The sequence below is a fragment of the Apostichopus japonicus genome, chromosome 19 (assembly GCF_037975245.1).
Source record: "Apostichopus japonicus isolate 1M-3 chromosome 19, ASM3797524v1, whole genome shotgun sequence".
Taxonomy (NCBI): domain Eukaryota; kingdom Metazoa; phylum Echinodermata; class Holothuroidea; order Aspidochirotida; family Stichopodidae; genus Apostichopus; species Apostichopus japonicus.
Genome location: NC_092579.1, coordinates 27,019,421 through 27,036,995, shown reverse-complemented (window position 1 = coordinate 27,036,995; position 17,575 = coordinate 27,019,421). Strand labels below are relative to the sequence as shown.

Sequence of the window (17,575 nt, the reverse complement as noted above, 5' to 3'; positions counted from 1 at the left end):
TCATAGCTCAGGTTATTAAATTCTGCATTAGCAGGGGCGTATCCAGGGGGGGGCGCAACAGGCGCGCCCCCCCCTATTGGCCGTCACCACAAAAAAAAAAGTTTAGCAAAAAAAAAAAAAAAAATTGATGACGACCTTTATGTGAGATGTCGGTGATCACTCAACCCCCCCCCCCCCTCCCGTATGCTTTATTTTTTGTTTGCCAAAAAAAGGTTCTGGCGAAGTTCGGCGGCATAATAGTTTTAGAAACATAGATGGTATTTGTGTTTGTATTATCACTATAAACACTAAGTGACATGCCAGCCATACTAAATTGTGCATTTTGTGTCCATTTTTACTGGAAATGTTGCTTATCAGTGGCGGCGGAACCGGGGGGGCTTGGGGGGGGGGGGGGCTCAGCCCCCCCAATGAAACAATTGAGGGGGCAAATGCATGATAAGCCCGCAATATTTACCAAGGCTCCGAAACGTGCATCTGCCCATTTTTCAATGCATACTTGTCGATCTGTCCGATGCACACGTATACTATATAGGTGTAATAATTTTAGTAATTGCTGGGGGACCCTGGTCCCTCGGCCCGTCCTCTGGCTATAGACCACATTGTCACCCCAACCGCGTCTTCACGCCCCGTGAAAAGTGGAAGCAGTTAGTGTGAGTACCGGTAAGCGTAACACAACTTCGTCTTAGGCCAATGACTTGCCTCATTTCAGCCAGTTCTCCAACATCCCCTTACTTAGTGGCGGAGCGTCCATATATACAGTCAGGGGGCGGATCCCCCCCCCCCCTGACGGACTCAAATGGACTGCTGGCGCCCTTTTCAGCTTTTCACTACTTTTTACTTATTCGCGATTATTGACTATTTTATTGCGCTCTCATATACCTATTGACATTTGTCATATTCTGTTGGTGTAATTTTCCGACAAAATGGCGACGACACCTATTTGTTCTCCGTTTATCTGCAAATTAGCAAGGCCCGGAAAGGGTCATTTCCTGCAATCTAGGGAGTAACTTTACTCAAAAATTTTCTGTACGTTCCGCGCCAACCTGTGGTGGCGCTCCGCTTAGATAGTGTCGAAAGCGCCCCTACAGACCATTCTTGCCCCCCCCCCTGACCAATACCCCTAGCTCCGCCACTGCCCTTACTACACTCAAAAACGTCTTTGCGAGTACACTACGAGTAATAGCTACTCTCTTAAAACACCATACAAATTACAATGTTTTTACAGACTTTTACGTGCAATCTGAGAAATTGCAGGCTTGAGACCCATATTTTAGGGCTAGGTATTCGCAGCATAAAACACTCGGGAAGTGCCGTTTCCGGCCATCTGGGGGTTTGAAAAAACCGAAAATTATCTTGTACGCTCCGCGCCAACCGATGGTGGCGCTCCGCTTAGATAGTCTCCACACATTAGCCCCCCCAATAATTTTTCCGTTCCGCCGCGCCTGTTGCTTATTATTAAGGTCGAAAAATGGATCACATATGGCACCATTTTGCATTTCAGCCCTTCTTCGAAAGCAAAAATTGTCCACCCCTCCCCTTAGACCCATCCCCCAGGACGGCGATCATTCATGCCTGACGCCCCCCCCCCCTATTGGAAAATCCTGGATACGCCCCTGATTAGTCTATTGTTGTTATTAACACAGACATAAAATTTGAGCTGACTGGTTATTGCAGGTTTAATGGCAGATTTGGGGTGAGAGAAAAGGGCCTTTAAATAATCACTCATTTAATAAGGCAATTTAGGCAAATATCTAATGCACTTGTTATATTTTGTATCCCTACATCTACCATCACAGACGGACTCCACCTACGGTCACTAAAAGAAAATATGCAATTGGTATTCGTGTGAAAGCCTTAAAGATCCACATACACCAACAGTTTATGTAATTTATTTCAATAAACTGGTCTGAATCTTATTGCAGATAATAAAGCTCCCAGCCAAAATTTGATATTTGTTGACCCTCAGACCTTGAGCCTCTGCAAGGAAGGGGCAATAACGGCACTCCCCTCCCCTGGAAAATCAAACAGTAAAACATTAGTTGTGATATGACATTATGCTTGCACAAAAAACATGTTTATTTGATAACTATCCTGGAACATGTATGATTTGATATTGGAAATGGCCACAGAAACCATATAATTTCGAAGGAAATTTCTGTTGGAGAACCCCCCCGGCGGTTTTGTGGCTATGGCACTTGCTGTGATAGGGACATTATTGTAAATTTTGAAACCATGCTTCGAAACAGTTGTTCTGCAGTATCTTAGTTCAACATTAATTGCAGAGATATTAGCATGGGTAGGAGGAGAAATGGTTTGTCTAATGCGCAGAGCCAGTCAAAATTTAAATTATAGGTACTGTGATCTTTCCAAAGCAAGAGGAGAACTTTTTTTCTCACTTTAAATGTTGGGACAATACATTACTTGGCAATGGACATTGCCATAGAAAACATTTCATCCCCCTCCCCCAACTTCACAGTAGGCAGAAACCTTGGTAATGTGTTTGCCCCCCCCCCCTGCAATTCTTCCTCTTCATGCAGTGGCGGAGCATCCATACAGTCAGGGGGGGCGATGCCCTCCCCCCCCCCCGACGGACTCAAATGGACTGCTGGTGCCCTATTCAGATTTTTACCACTTTTTACTTATTCGCGATTAATGAATTTTTTATTGCGCTCTCATCTACTGTACCTATTGACATTTGACACATTTTGTTGGTGTAATTTTCTGACAAAATGCTCTAACAGCTGTTTATTCTTCGTTTATCTGCAAATTAGCAAGGCCCGGAAAGGGTCATTTCCGGCGATCTAGGGAGTATGTTTATTCAAAAAATTTCTGTACGCTCCGCGCCAACCTGTGGTGGCGCTCTGCTTAGATAGTGTCGAAATTGCCCCTACAGACCATTCTTGCCCCCCTCCCCCCGACCAATACCCCTAGCTCCGCCACTCTCTTTATGCCCTTGAATTTAGCAGAAAAAGAGGTTAAAGGTCACATGCGTAGTGTTGCTAGTTCAAACTAAAATTACTGCCACATACTCTTGTGGTATTTCATAATTTGTGAGAGTATTCTTGATAGTAAAGATGTCTTGAAAGATACTTATGAAAACTCATAGCAATTTTCAACCTTCAGCTTAACTTGGGAAATGACATTTGAAGTCTCCGACTGGATAGTGCTACATAATGTGGACCATATTAGTACCAGGTACATTTCATTATTATTTTCAGGAAGCTTTTTTGGATGAAAGAACCAATACAGGATTCCTTGCAGCGAGGATAAAAAACATTGCATTCTTGCTCCTGTATAACAATAAAATGCTAAAGAAAATTCATTGTGATCAGTTCTTGACATGTAAAGTAAATCCTGGAAATTTCTTGCTTGCAGATTGAACAAGACATCAGGTTATTGTTTCCAGAGGAATAACCAAAGCTACTGGAACAGTGGCTTTTCCTTAAGCAGAAAGTTATTGCTCTTGCAAGATAAAGCACTGATATAGAAGCCACTGCTGAGCTGTTGGCAACAGTGGACCGTGGACCATGTGAGGATTTGAAGTTGGAAAGTAAGTAAACAAAGATGCTTCACTTTGTCCTCTCTCACCATCCCCGACATCACCAGTTGACACATGCAGAGCTGGTGGAATTGACTTAGTTGCAATACACTCAGAGGATGGTGATCAGATGTCTTTGTTTATTAATTGATACTCATGCATTACTTGCTAATGTGGTGAAGGCCACTCTAAATCTGTCAAGTGGAGTGAAAGCCCAGTCTGTTCAATTGGAATCATGTGACTTGTTTTAAATGCATGCGGAAATCTCCATTATCATCTGTAAATATTAAAGCTCACAAATAATATTCCCCTATTGAAATTAAGATAATTCTAAGCTTCAGCTCAGTTCTCATGTAGAATACAAATGGGGGGGGGGGGGAATACAACAAAGTCAAATAGTAAGGTGTATCAAAATCTTTTGCAATTTTCCAATTTTGGTTTGAAATGTGTAACCACTACTATGAAAAGTGACTAAATGTTGATATATTGAACCAAATTTTTAATTACTTGGTCATTAAAAACAGTAATTTTGTGAGAATTCTACAAAGGGTGACCTTTTTTTTTTTTTGAATTATAAATGGTAGGATTTGTAAAATTGCCAAATCACACTAAAAAAGCTGCTATTAGTTTTGAACTGTATTTAGCCATCACTCATATGACTTCATTGTCATCATTTATATATATATCATAGTTGGGGTGGGAGGGGGCCCTAAGTGGCTCTCCCCTGTCAGTATGTAGATTTCAGTATTTTAGCCCTTGTGTTGGTAGACCTGCTTTGATTTGTAGCTTGTAGTATGTTAAACAGCATATCGCAGTAACACCTTACAACCACATTAACAGCCATATGTTCAATGATACATGGATTGATTGTGTGTGTGGCTTGCTTACACTTTCAAATATCACCCCTTACAGGATCCAAACAGGTTCGACTATCCCTGCTCTTGGATTGGAGTGAATTTTAATGGTGCACCAATTCCTAACATGTGCTAATTTCCAATACTTTATTTCAAGAAGCTGTTGAGTTGCATTTTTAATTGCAGTATAAGAATGCAACAATCACCATGGTTTCTTACTAATTCCCCAAATTTATATTAATGATCTGCTTCCAAACCAAAGTCATTTGAAATTGTTGTAATTGTTTCTCTTCAAAGTCTCCAATCTTGCCAAGCTATGTGATCAAGGGCGTAGGAACCGGGGGGGCTGGCGGGGCGCCAGCCCCCCAGTGAAAAATATGGGGGGGCGGAAGTATCGTTCCGCCCCCCGCTCCGCAAGTCAGAAAACCCCTTTTTCATTTCCAAATGAGAAAAAAAACTCATTTGAAGCACCAAATTGCATCTAAGGCCAGGTGAAAATGCAAAATTCTTTACAAAATGGAGTGGGTGTTGAAGTGTGCTATATTGCACCAAATTGCATCTGAGGCCACCTGGAAATGCAAAAAAATTCCAAAGGGGAGGTGGACACCCCCTCCCCTTAGACCCCTCCCCTTAGACCCCTCCCCCAGGCCGGCCATCAGTCTTCAGCCCCCCCACTCAAAAGTACCTTCCTACGCCACTGTATGTGATTATTCCTATTACGTGTCTATACTGCTTTTGCATTACACAATAGGAGATATGGATGATAGCGTTTAGTTTCAGAGCTATTTCATATGATACATCTGGAGGTTTGTAGTGTTTTATATGATTTTGTAGGTAATGTGTCGTACAATGATCTCTATAGTAAGTATATCTTTGTTTGTAATTTGTAATGTTAATAAGGGTAATTAGCAGACATTCCTATTCTTTCAGCTATCACCTCATAGATAGATATATATTTGCTTTCTTTTGTAGTGTATTTAATTGTATATATTTTTTACCATTTATCGTTTATATATATCATAACGATATATCGTAACGATATATCGTAACGACATAATATCGGATATATAGTAACGATATATATTAAGGATATATCGTTACATATCTCCATTCTCTGTACATGGTCATCTTGTAGTATCCAATCCTAGGTAAATAATTTATAGTCAGAACCTCAGAGGGGCGGGCATATATGCATTCCTTTTGTAAATGTTGACAATTCAGTAAAGCCTTGTATTCACATTGTGAACCATAAAACTGTACAACTCTTGTGGCTGAGCACCTGTTTAGATCTCTGTCTCGAAAAGTGTCAATAGTTCCTCTGACATTTCAATGGCAATATAATCTATACAAAAGTCCAAAGGCTGGTACATACATATGAACGGTGTTACTAGAATGCCATTCAAATTTATGCTGAGACTGTCATTGATAATGTGTTCTCTTGTAAGGCTGGATTACTTGCTTTGTATGGCTAAAGGGGAAACTAAAGTACTAGTCACAGGTTCATGTGAGGTCCCATGCATCCGAGAAGGCTTGTAATAAGTCAAACAATTTCACAACAAATGGCCTGTAGTAAGCTAAGAAGTTGAGGGGTTATCCAGAGGCCAGATACTTTTTGCTTATTATCTGTGGTTATTGTTTGCCTTTGGGCTCCGGCAAGAGTGAGGAGCAGGGGGGGGGGGCAAGATAGAAGGGCACTAGATAGTAGTTTGCTGTGACATTTTCAAAGCAGTACAGTGCGAACTGATGTCAGGTATGTGAGAAGCTGAAACACTACATATATTAAGTTGAAATTCTGCGCAAGTACATGGAAGAATAGAGAGCATTAAAAGGCAAATAATGTAAGTTGACCATATTCTTTATGATACAGTGACATCAAGGGTTAGTCACTTCTCTGTACGTTAATACGAAAGAGGGATTTTGAGGGCTGGTCATTATTGTTTTGGTGGTTCTAAGTCTGTTTCAAGGCTGATGGTCAAATGTCTAAGTTTAGTACACCTCATGCAGAAACCTCTGTTGTCTTAGCAAGAAAGCCCAATGCACATAAAACTGAAAATGTTTGCTATGTGAATAACAGGCTATGACATGATTTAATGATGAGGGTTGCCTTTATCTGGAGTGATGAATGAACTTATGGTTTGTTACTGTAGAGAATTACAGCTTACCTGCAAGCTTGTTTCTACAACTGGAAGGCCAGACAGTAACTTTAATTTATTCCCTGGACAGTACATAAATCCAGTGACATTCCCTGGGTAAATTTTTAATCCCGGAGTTGTCAATCCCGGAAGAGGTTTATGAAGCAATAGTGGAAAATGTTGCTGATATGAGAATAGAACATGAATTATGGAATGATTTTCTTTGCAGGTTTTGTTTGTACAAGTATTTTGGGGTCCTAAGTTTGAGTTACTGCAGTTGCCGAGTTGCAGTTACTGCAGTTCCCAAAAGTTTTCCTTTGTTGGTTCTGGCCATTACTTCCAGGCATCGAGGAAGATTGAATTCAATGTTTCAGTGAGTGTTTTGTTTTGAGGCATGTTGTTGAAGTTTGAACAACTATTGAACAACTATTACAAGACTATCAAGTATCTGAGTAAGCGAGGATAAGATATCTGTTGAATATTTTGAATTAAATGTATTTCAGTTTTATGTGCAATAAATAAAGATGCCATATGCCAGCAATTTTAATTTATGGGTGAAAGATGTTGGCGATTCAATTTATACATAATACATCGCTTTTATTTGTTTCGTTGACAGAAAGGAACTCAGCTAAAGGCATGAGGGTCAGTTTGTCTCAAACTATTAAAAATACAGAAAATTACAGAAAATATCAGAAAATAGAAGAGGGTTTGTGGCGAACTAAATAAAAATGGTGTGAGTTCCATACTCTTTCCATACTAGAGACTTGTAAAGAAAGAATGAAATATTTTCCTTGAATCTGATCTTTCTTTTATATTTCACCACCAGCAATTAATTCTTATAATCTTTCATTTGTAGGCAGGCATTTGAAGTAATACACATACGATACATAAACAATGACCTTATCAGAGACTTTTTAATATTTTTTGAATTAATTTAGTACATTAGTCATTGGATTGCAATGAACCAAAAAGTATGTAACAGCTAAGCATATTGCGACGATATGAACTGAAATGCGTAGTACATGACCATTAGCATTAGTGTGGTAATGGATTGCGGCTCATGTCAAGTTAACATTCTCAAAGTGTGAAGATAATATTAAACAACAAACAATAATAAATAACATAGGAGAAAATAATATTATATGCTATTTAACTTTTATATAGGTTCAACTAACTTAAATACCTAATAAATCAATTTTTGAAATAAAGTTTTCTTTATTTTCGCAACAAGGGATATAATAAACTGAAAGTAAAACCGTGCTATGGCAATGCCAAGTATGAGGCCCTGTGACTGTTAATAGAGCAGAGATCAAGTCAAGCAGTAGATTAGCATTAGTATTTTCGTTGATACAGGTGGCATGATTAGGTTCTGAGGTTGAGCCTGAGTAGGGTGCACACAACCTGATATGATCTGTATATAACAGAGACCTCTTTAATACATGGTGGTTGCAAATTTAGGAGCATGAAGTTTAAAATTAGAACATCAACTTCGGTAATAACAAATGGATTCAGTACTAATATATGAGAGAATAAAGGAATCTAATCGAAATTATGCTCTTCAGCATTAAGAGTAGCATGAAGTATAGTAACAAAGAGTAGCAATAACTTGTGTATTTTGTGCAGTCAGTCAAAGAGACTTACAAAGACACTTGATGAAACTAGCCAAGGGTAAAAAAAAGCACATTGAAAATACTTGGGATAGTTGTAATACAAAACTATGTTGGTTGCAGTCTACGATATTCCGCTATGAGTGACTCCTCAAAAACATTCATTTTCAAGAATGTTAAGCACATAACTTTTCTAATAATAGTGGGATTCACTTAAATTACTTCACATTAGCCACATTGTATTGACATAAGTATAACTAAACACTACATTTCTTAATGTGAAGAATTTAGATATGACTACACAATAGACAGATGTGCAAGTCTATAATGTAAATTAACATAACTGTTGAAATGAAATGAAAAAGGAATGTTTAAGAAATACACACATTATGACACATACGTTGTTTAAATATAACATACAGGTAGGTCATGGTCGCATTAGAAGTGGACAAGACAAGATATAAATAGTAAATACCATCATTATGATACATTGCAATACTAGTGGTCGATAAATACACAAAAGACAGAACATATTAACATGAATAGATCTGTGAAATACAAACTCAACCAAGTATGTTCAGAGTTCCAGGGTATCTTATTAGTGATCAATCACTGAATATGCAATAATATGCAATCACTGAGTATGCTATCACTGAATGAAGACATATTAGTGCAATGTCAAAGAACGGTTTGATTCCATTGTTCAAAATTGTGTTTTGTATTCGATATAATCTTATGACACGGTAATCTATGGATCTTAGCACCCTTAACGTAAGCTACCAACAACAAAATCGCAACTAATTGAATAACCATTCTGATAAATTGCACACATCTGATCATACTAAATTCAAAACATTTTTAATGATTTGTAAAGAGAAGAGTTGTCATAAATACAGTAACTACTGAAAATATTACTTAAAAGATGAGGTTATGCATATTTATGCATAAGAAGGTAGTTCAGTACTGAAAGATTAATTAATGAAAATTAAGAAATAAATTATATGGATGATCACTATAGCAGTTGTTCCCCTTTTGCTTACAATAAATAACATACAAGAAGGCTCCTTGAAGCCCTAACACAAAATAATTTTTCACTGCAGAATTGTGAAAATGAAATAAATTGGTATTATTTACATTATTTAATATTTTATACATTATATGCCAGTTGAGACAATTTTGTAATGCTGACACCACTATATACTGTCCTCCAATATCATACTTTAAAGCACTTGTACTGACAGATTGAACAGTTCCCCTTATCTGATAAACATATTCAAACTAGAAAGATATTCATGTATGACTCTGTCAAACTTTTTTACCCACAAAGTTAACATGACACTTTTTTTCTTTATTTACAATCCATTCGAAATTAAAATAATATTACAAGTGACACGGTAGCAGATCATTGTTTCAGGGACGGACCAAGATTGCTACCAAACCCGATCTGGCATATATATTTTAGAGTTGCAATGATAGGATATCACCTGTAGGGCCTATCCCCTTTGAGTTGCTACAGTGAAAATAATACTTCAGATACTTGTTCACTTTTGACAAATAATTATTTACATGAAGGAATATATGATTCCATGACTTAAAATATCACAATTTCTGATAATGTTGATACTGAGTGGCCATTACATTAATCAATTAAAAGTTCTTTCAATAATAAAAAAAAAACACTAATATTTACCACCTCTGTCATTACATTTTGTTCATACTGCCGGGCATGCTCGGACTGTTGGTTTCTACACATATTTCAGAAGAATGTTTTGCGTTCTTTTCACAAAAAGAAACAGCAACAAACCGACATAAATGGAAGCCCAAAATCATTAACTTTGCCAGATAATTAAAAATATGATGAAAACAAAGAGTAAGGCTTTAAAATAACTTAATTTATGTTGGTACAAAACCGAATACATCTTGCCCTCCCTCTGAAAAAAGGTACTCCCTCAAGAGACCTACTACTGTTGATGTTCCTAAATTGATGAGAATCCATCAAATGTCCTTGTAACAACTTTTTTGCACATTTTTTTCCCGCAGCAGCAAATGTTTAAAAAGTCTGCACCCAACTATAAACATTCATGAACATCCTTATATAAATAAGTGATTTGTAAATTAGTTCAAGTTCAAGTTCCTCCACTCTCTCACCAAATTCTTGCAAACTAATCATAAAGCCAGCTGTATCAAACTTGAAAACAACTCACAAACTTCATGGTGTGAACTCTTCCTCACCGGATGTGAATACAACGGTTCCCTTCTGCATGGGTACCCACGCACTCCACCACTGGAGAGTGCCCGCTGTCCCACATTCCGGTGCCACATGTCCGGCAGAGGTCGTCTAGGGTGCAGGGAATACTGGGAAGCGTTCGGAAGCTGTGCAGCATAGCTCTTGCCTGGGGATTGAATTAACAAAGGAAACACAAATCTTGGTGATGTTTTCTTACACTTCACATGTTCTTTAACATAGTTCTTCATCTTGAAAAGATTGGTCTGCTCAGCATTGTACATATTTGAAGACAAAATGCAAGTTAAAAACAAGAGTGGCCGACATGTTTAAATTTAACAGATACATATTAGTGTGGTTATGACCATGTGTCATTGCCATTTCACATGAGATCAGAGGTTATTTGAAATTTTGCAGAGGGGTGTAGAAAGTAGATGGCAGGGGGGGGGGTGAGATTAAATCACCACTACTTGAAGCAAATGGCATCCAAATATAAAGTTGCTGAGTATATTTATTATGATAGCATATCTAAAGAACGTACTCGACAGGATCGACATCTCGCTTAAGAGTACAAATTGTACATCTGTGTGGCTATCGTGACTGAAAGAGATGTGTCTGAAAATGCTATTGCAACATCAAAGGAGGCAAAAATCGTTCCAGGTGAGAATTAAATTAACAAGTAGAAGATAACGGAGTATGATGGCAGGAAAGGTGATATACCAGATACTCAGATATATATTACAGAAAATATAAAGCAGCCGTGAGTAGAAATGGGGGCAAGGAAACTTGCAATGAAATTAGAGGAAAGAGGTAATCATGCCAGGAATGGGATAAAGTATTACAGTATTAGGAAAGGGGTTTTTACAATAGGAACCAGACTGCAAAAATGCATTGTAGTTTTGATTACTTCATTGCAATAGGCTTCTGCTGAACCAGAAACAGCTTTTATAATATAAATGTCCTGATTTCTACCATGAGATACGGTATCATGTTTAAATGGTTTCCAGATTTGACTGCTGGTGACCCAGATGACCTTTGACCTCTACCAAGAGCAATCGAATTTTTCTATTCAATATAACACATCCGCATGCCACTTATAAAAATCTCCATGCTTCCTAACTTGTGATATGGTGTTTACAAGGTTTTCAGTGTTTGACATCTGGTGACCTCAGATGCCCTTTAACCTCCACGTTAAACAATAAACAACTTCTACTCAATGTGGTATTCCTACACACCAATTATAAAATTGGTCCAATTTTCCCTTCTTGAGATATCGTGTTTACATTCATTGGGAACCAAAATGGTGTAATCGGTTGTTCCGTAGGCGATTAGACATTTCTGATTGGCTTGGTTCAAGTCCAGGGTGAGTTATCGCTGCAAAAGGACTTCACTTCACTGGCACCCCTCCCCCCCTGACAAGGTTCCCAAGCGGCCAAGGGAATTGGCCGGCACCCCTCCCCCCTGACAAGGTTCCCAAGCGGCCAAGGGAATTGGCCGGCACCCCTCCCCCCTGACAAGGTTCCCAAGCGGCCAAGGGAGTTGGCCGGCCCCCCTGACAAGGTTCCCAAGCCCTGACAAGGATCAGTGGAGAAAATGTTTTATAAAAAACCAAGTCCAAACAACTGGATCTTTAAATATTTCAAAATCAAGCAAAAGCTTTCTCCCACCTAATGGTCTAGTGGTAGAGAAAAAGTTTTGGCAGCAGAAGGTCCCTGGTTCAATACCAACTACTGCCTTCTTTTCATCAAAATATATCCTACCTTGCTTAGCAGCTTGCAGAAAACTCATCAAACAAAATGTTTTAAAAATTCAATACATATATTTTTTATTGTTTTATTTAGAACAAACCATTCCATAGCAGGTGAATTAAGTAATTCTAACCATTCCTTAGATGCAGATAGTTGTTAGAGAAGGATTACATTTGCTTCTAATATATTTAAGGTTTAATAAAGGATATTTTGAACATGAGCTTGGATCTTTTTCATGCCAAATCTGTTCAGTGACAGGACTTTTCTCTAGTTCAATCACCACCCTTATCCTGTCCCGATACAAAATTTTCCAATGAAAATAATCTCATGACAACAGAATTCACCATAAACTTTTTTGACCAAACTAACACATAATAACTTCCAAGTCACTCTTCCCCTCCCCCTCCACCTACCACCTCCCAGACCACCTCCTTCAACTCCCCCCCCCCCCGCACACACACACATATACATTACTCCATTATATTAGCAAGAGTAAACTGTGCACTTTTGAGCATTTTGTAACAAAAGATGTTCATTTGGTGGGCTTCAGGATTTACTTCAATGCATGGGTATTATTTACTCATATTTGGGTCGAAAGTTCGAAAAAGTTGAAAGCAGTGTGATGTAACAAACAATAAATTCACAATGACACAGGCTGTCCTGAAATGACCATTGACCTCAACAACAGGCTTATTGTACTAAATGTGATAGATACATCAACAAACTAAAAAATATGACATTTGTCCTTGCTGAAATATTTTGAAACTAAGCATGGTTTTCATAATTTGACCCCAGTGAACTCATTAGGCTTCTTGTACTCAATGTGTCACAATTACATAGCAAATATGCGAGCTGTCCAAGTTTCCCTTGCAATATTATGTATAGTAAGGTGTGTTAAGAGACAGGTAAGGGGGCAGTGAAGTAAATGTTTCGCATTCGTTGACTTCAAATGACCTTTGACCCCCACCAACAGCAATAATAGACTCTTTAAATTTGATATGGTACATCTAAAAACCAAATATGAGATCCGTCCAATATCTTGTTTACAAGGCTTTCACGATTTGACCTGTTGTCCCCAAATGACCTCTGACCTCCACCAAAATCAATAGGCTTCTTTAATTTATTGCTATACACCTTCATACCAAATATGAGATCTGCCCAAGCTTCCTATTGAGATATCGTGTTTACAAGGTTTTTACAATTTCACCCCTGGTAACCCCTTTGTAATGACCTTTGACCTCCACATAAAACAATGGGCTTCTTGTACTCAATGTGGTACTTCTACACACCAAATAAGAAATTTGTATGAACTTCCCTTCTTGAGATATCGTGTTTACAAGCTCGGCGTCACAAACCCACTCACACACACACACAAGGTTACGATTATCATCGAAACCAAAAGTTTAACCATAATCAGAAAGGGGTAATGATATCAGGAAAGGTGTATCATAAGCAGTTAAGGGGATGTGTAATGAGACGAATTCTGGAAAAGGCATAAGAAGGGCGGTGGGTGGTGTTGACAATCATACCTTCCTGAGAACCAGGTCGGCGTTCATCTGCATGGCTAGATTACTGAAGTGAAGCAGCATATCGTCTGATGGAAGTTTCTGTTCAAAAGGGGAGGGAGGAAAAAAACAAAGATAAAATGAAAGTTAAATAAGATCAAGTTAAATAAATACATCTTCCAGGGGGAACTCTGATGAATGGGATATACAAACATGATGCACTAATCTTCATCAAATTCTTCATAAGAACATGAAAAGTCATACAAAAGGTACACTGTACAAGCTAATGATAACCCTAATTATATATGGTCCATACACCCTGACTATGATAAAAAAAAACTTCCATTTTTGAGTCGCTTTATCCTAAGTTTGAGTTTTACAGTCCACCTGCGTAATGTCTTTCTGCTCCGGGGGATTTAATACAATTAAATGCATCGAGGGCAACCCTACTGTTTGCTCTCCTTTCAATGTACCGAAAAGCAGGTCATCTTGCCCTAACGAGGAAGGAAGCAACCAGACCGTTCTTAACTACGCATTCAAATAATTTCAATCAAAAGCTAATTCTCATCATTATTTCAAAGCAACGCTCAGAGAGACAGCATACCTGTTGAACCACGTCTTCACCGTACAGTGCTATGATAGCAAGACATACAAAGAGATGAAAGTAATCCGTCTGATAGTGCGCCCAGCAGGCCTCCCAGATTCTCAATGCATCCGCTTCTGGAAATTCCCTCTTGAAACAGAGAAGTATCCACCTGAACGAGCCGGGGAAAAGCCGTAGGGAATGTATTGATTTAGAGCCCTATTTAAAATTCAAATCCAGTTAATTGGGGCAAAATACCTTTTGTTTTCCTCTTTTTTTGTTGTTAAGGAGTAAGTGAAATACTAGACACGTCTATGACAAGGATAGAGAACCCGAGGTGATAAGTTCTTTCTTAAGGATTGAAATGTGAATGTCAGATTAAACATTCTTTATCAGGAAAAAATCTACAAGCGAATTTAAGTGTACATTTGATACAATTGATTACTGGCATACATAGTAGTGGCTACTACACAAATAATTGCTGTTGATACAATCAACGTTCACGTCGGTTATTCTTATAAGAAGTTTAATCTGTTTGAAAACTCATCATCGGAGATTATTTACTACTGTACATGTACATGCTACTAAACAAATGATTACTAGTATACAAGTAGTCACTAGTGTACAAGTAATATTAGAATACAAAGTCTATACTACTGTACAAGCGATTGTCATTACCCGAGTGATTACTAGTATACAAGTAGTAACTAGTGTACAAGTTATACTAGAATACAAAGTCATTACTACCATACCAGTGTTTGTCATTACCCAAATGATTACTAGTATACAAGTAGTTACTAGTGTACAAGTAATACTAGAATACAAAGTCATTACTACTATACAAGTGATTGTCATTACCCAAGTGATTACAATAATACAAGTAGTTACTAGTGTACAAGTAATACTAGACTACAAAGTCATTACTACATCCCAGTGATTGTCATTACCCAAGTGATTACTATAATACAAGTAGTTACTAGTGTACAAGTAATACTAGAGTACAAAGTCATTACTACTATACAAGCGATTGTCATTATCCAAGTGATTACTAGTACACATGTTTATGCTATTACACAAGTGATAACTGATAACTTCTATAGATATGTTTACCATGATTTACTTGAACATAAATCAAAACATACTGTATTGTCTCACCTGTGACAAAAGAGAAGTTCCATGGAATTTTCAATGTTCTGCAAGTGTTTCCAGAATCCTGGCAACATTACTCGAGTTAGTTCTCGTAAGAAGGACTTCAGTAAACAAGCAGAAAAAATTAAATTACATTAAATTCATTGTTGATTTATGCAGATAGCTTACAACTATATCGTTGAAGTATCAACTACACAGTAATATAAATATGTAAAAAAAAAAATGGTTTGTAAATTTATTAGCAATGACTCCCTCCCCCTCCCCCCCTGCCCATCACCCCCTACCCATGACTCACTCCTCGATAACCACCAACACCCTCTCCTTCTACATTAACACAGTATAAACAAACATACATTTTGATATTCTTTTACAGTGTCATTCTGAAAACGTGATGCAAGTTTCAGGTCAAGGACCTCAGCAGCTGGGTAAATGAAGTATGATTCATACATGAGTCACACTAACAAAACAGATTCAAAATGTGATAGAAATATCTCCAGTAATGAGGTAAAGAAATCTGTAGGACTTGAAACACTATGTAGTAATTTCAGTGGGAATAGAAGACAAAAACCAATGAGATAAGGTTTGAATGAAATGCTTTCATTGACCTACAACAGGTGTGTGAAATAATATCAACAATTTCTCTGATGGTCATCAGGGAAATGTATATTTATGGAATTTTGATTTTTTTTTTTTTACTTTTGTCACAGAGAGTCACCCTTCATGCTATGAAGTAGGGCTGGCAGATTCATTCTGGTAATGGCCTAGGTACATGATCTATGTTTAGTGAGGATCCCCCAATGGTGATCAAGATTGTAAGTGAGAATGCACAGGCATCACGTGAACCCAGATCTCCTGTTATCCCTCGTCTGCGTTGACACTTTCGCATAAACACAGACTGGCGGGGGACCATGGCGGGCCGCGCTGATGCACCATAAAGCAGCTACTTGATTTGTAAACACTCATCGAGCCCTTTTCATGCTTGCGTTAACACTCTTTTGTTCTCAGTTATGGATATATCCGTGGTCAGCTTTATTACCTCCGCGAGAGAAGGCAGGATCCTGATCCCCATTTTGTTCTCAAATGTGAAACAAGGCTATAGTAAACCAAAGGGCACTGGTGTAATATACCGGCGACATGACAAAACTAATAATAAAATCTACTACATAGCAACAGGTAAGTATGGATGTGCCCCCTTTTGCACAACAGTTAAGGGCATAGGATGAAGCTGTGTGGTCTATTCGTGAAGTAAACCGGTTATTTCTCTTGAGGAGCCACTACCTCGCATCATTTGTACGGTAACATTACGCCAACTACCCGAGTGAGCCTGGTGGGAAGGTGAGTGGGTGAGATCAATTCAGGAATCAAATCGACAGAATCAAAGAGAGTGGAGTTAAAATAGTGGATGGGAAACAAACTCTCACCAATTGTCTCTCCATGTCTTCATCTTTCGGTGACGAGACAAAGATGACACTCTCCATTAAGCTGGCGAAACACCAGAAGGCCTCACACTCGTTCTGCAGCTCCACCATGATCGGCGCCAACAGATCAGACATCCCCTGATTGTAGCCCTGCTGGGGGTTGTAGACTGCATAATTCAACAAGATGTTACTGGAAAAGAAAGAAGATTTTTAGTTTATTTTTCTATTCATCAAAACAAAACTGATTTTGAAAAGCAATTATTCGAATTTTCTTATTTGCTAAGTCTTCCTTGTTAACAGGATGCGACAAAGAAAAAAATGCAACACATTCTTGGATCATAAAGAAAAATTACAAAAAAAAAATGATAACTTTGATAATAGATACTGTAATCATGCTTTCATTTTTAAAAGCTCAGCTATCCTTCTTATAACATTCTTTTTCATTTATCCTTGAAGTGTGATATATCTGGCATATCTGCTTAGCTGGTAATGGTTTCTATATATTTAGAAATTGTATCAAATAGCAATATTTTCGTAGGAATATTATTTTCAATGAAAAAAGGGCAAAGAAATTTGCTTTGCTCTTTTCCATTGTATATGATTTCTCCTGTCAGTTTTCCCTTCTTCATGTGCTTTTATATACATAATATTTTCGTTAGTGGAAGCATGATTTTAAACATTATACAGTATTAAGACAAAGACACTTTCAGTTTAATTGCCATGATGACATCAATTATTCTGCCATTGACGGATGCATTCACATAAGATCACCATTTGTGAAAAAAATTCATATCTTTTGTCAAACAATATACTACGA

General features: G+C 38.0%; 1 protein-coding gene and 1 long non-coding RNA gene across 2 annotated transcripts in view; one reads left to right on the top strand and one right to left on the bottom strand.

The window, feature by feature from the left end:
* The first annotated feature begins 1,849 nt into the window (after positions 1-1,849).
* LOC139959876 (uncharacterized) lies at positions 1,850-3,538 on the top strand. Its single transcript, XR_011790250.1, has 3 exons — positions 1,850-1,883; positions 3,124-3,195; positions 3,376-3,538. It is a non-coding gene; the product is annotated as an uncharacterized lncRNA (long non-coding RNA).
* A 3,789-nt stretch (positions 3,539-7,327) lies between these two features.
* The window catches only part of LOC139959459 (TBC1 domain family member 16-like), a 33,191-nt gene continuing 22,943 nt past the window's right edge, over positions 7,328-17,575 (bottom strand). Inside the window, exons 6-10 of the mRNA XM_071957095.1 lie at positions 16,762-16,948; positions 15,347-15,441; positions 14,213-14,363; positions 13,633-13,710; positions 7,328-10,524 (exon numbers count right to left, since the gene is read on the bottom strand). Of these exons, the coding sequence (XP_071813196.1) occupies positions 10,360-10,524; positions 13,633-13,710; positions 14,213-14,363; positions 15,347-15,441; positions 16,762-16,948 (676 nt within the window). The 3' untranslated portion in view covers positions 7,328-10,359. The remainder of the gene's footprint in view (positions 10,525-13,632; positions 13,711-14,212; positions 14,364-15,346; positions 15,442-16,761; positions 16,949-17,575) is intronic.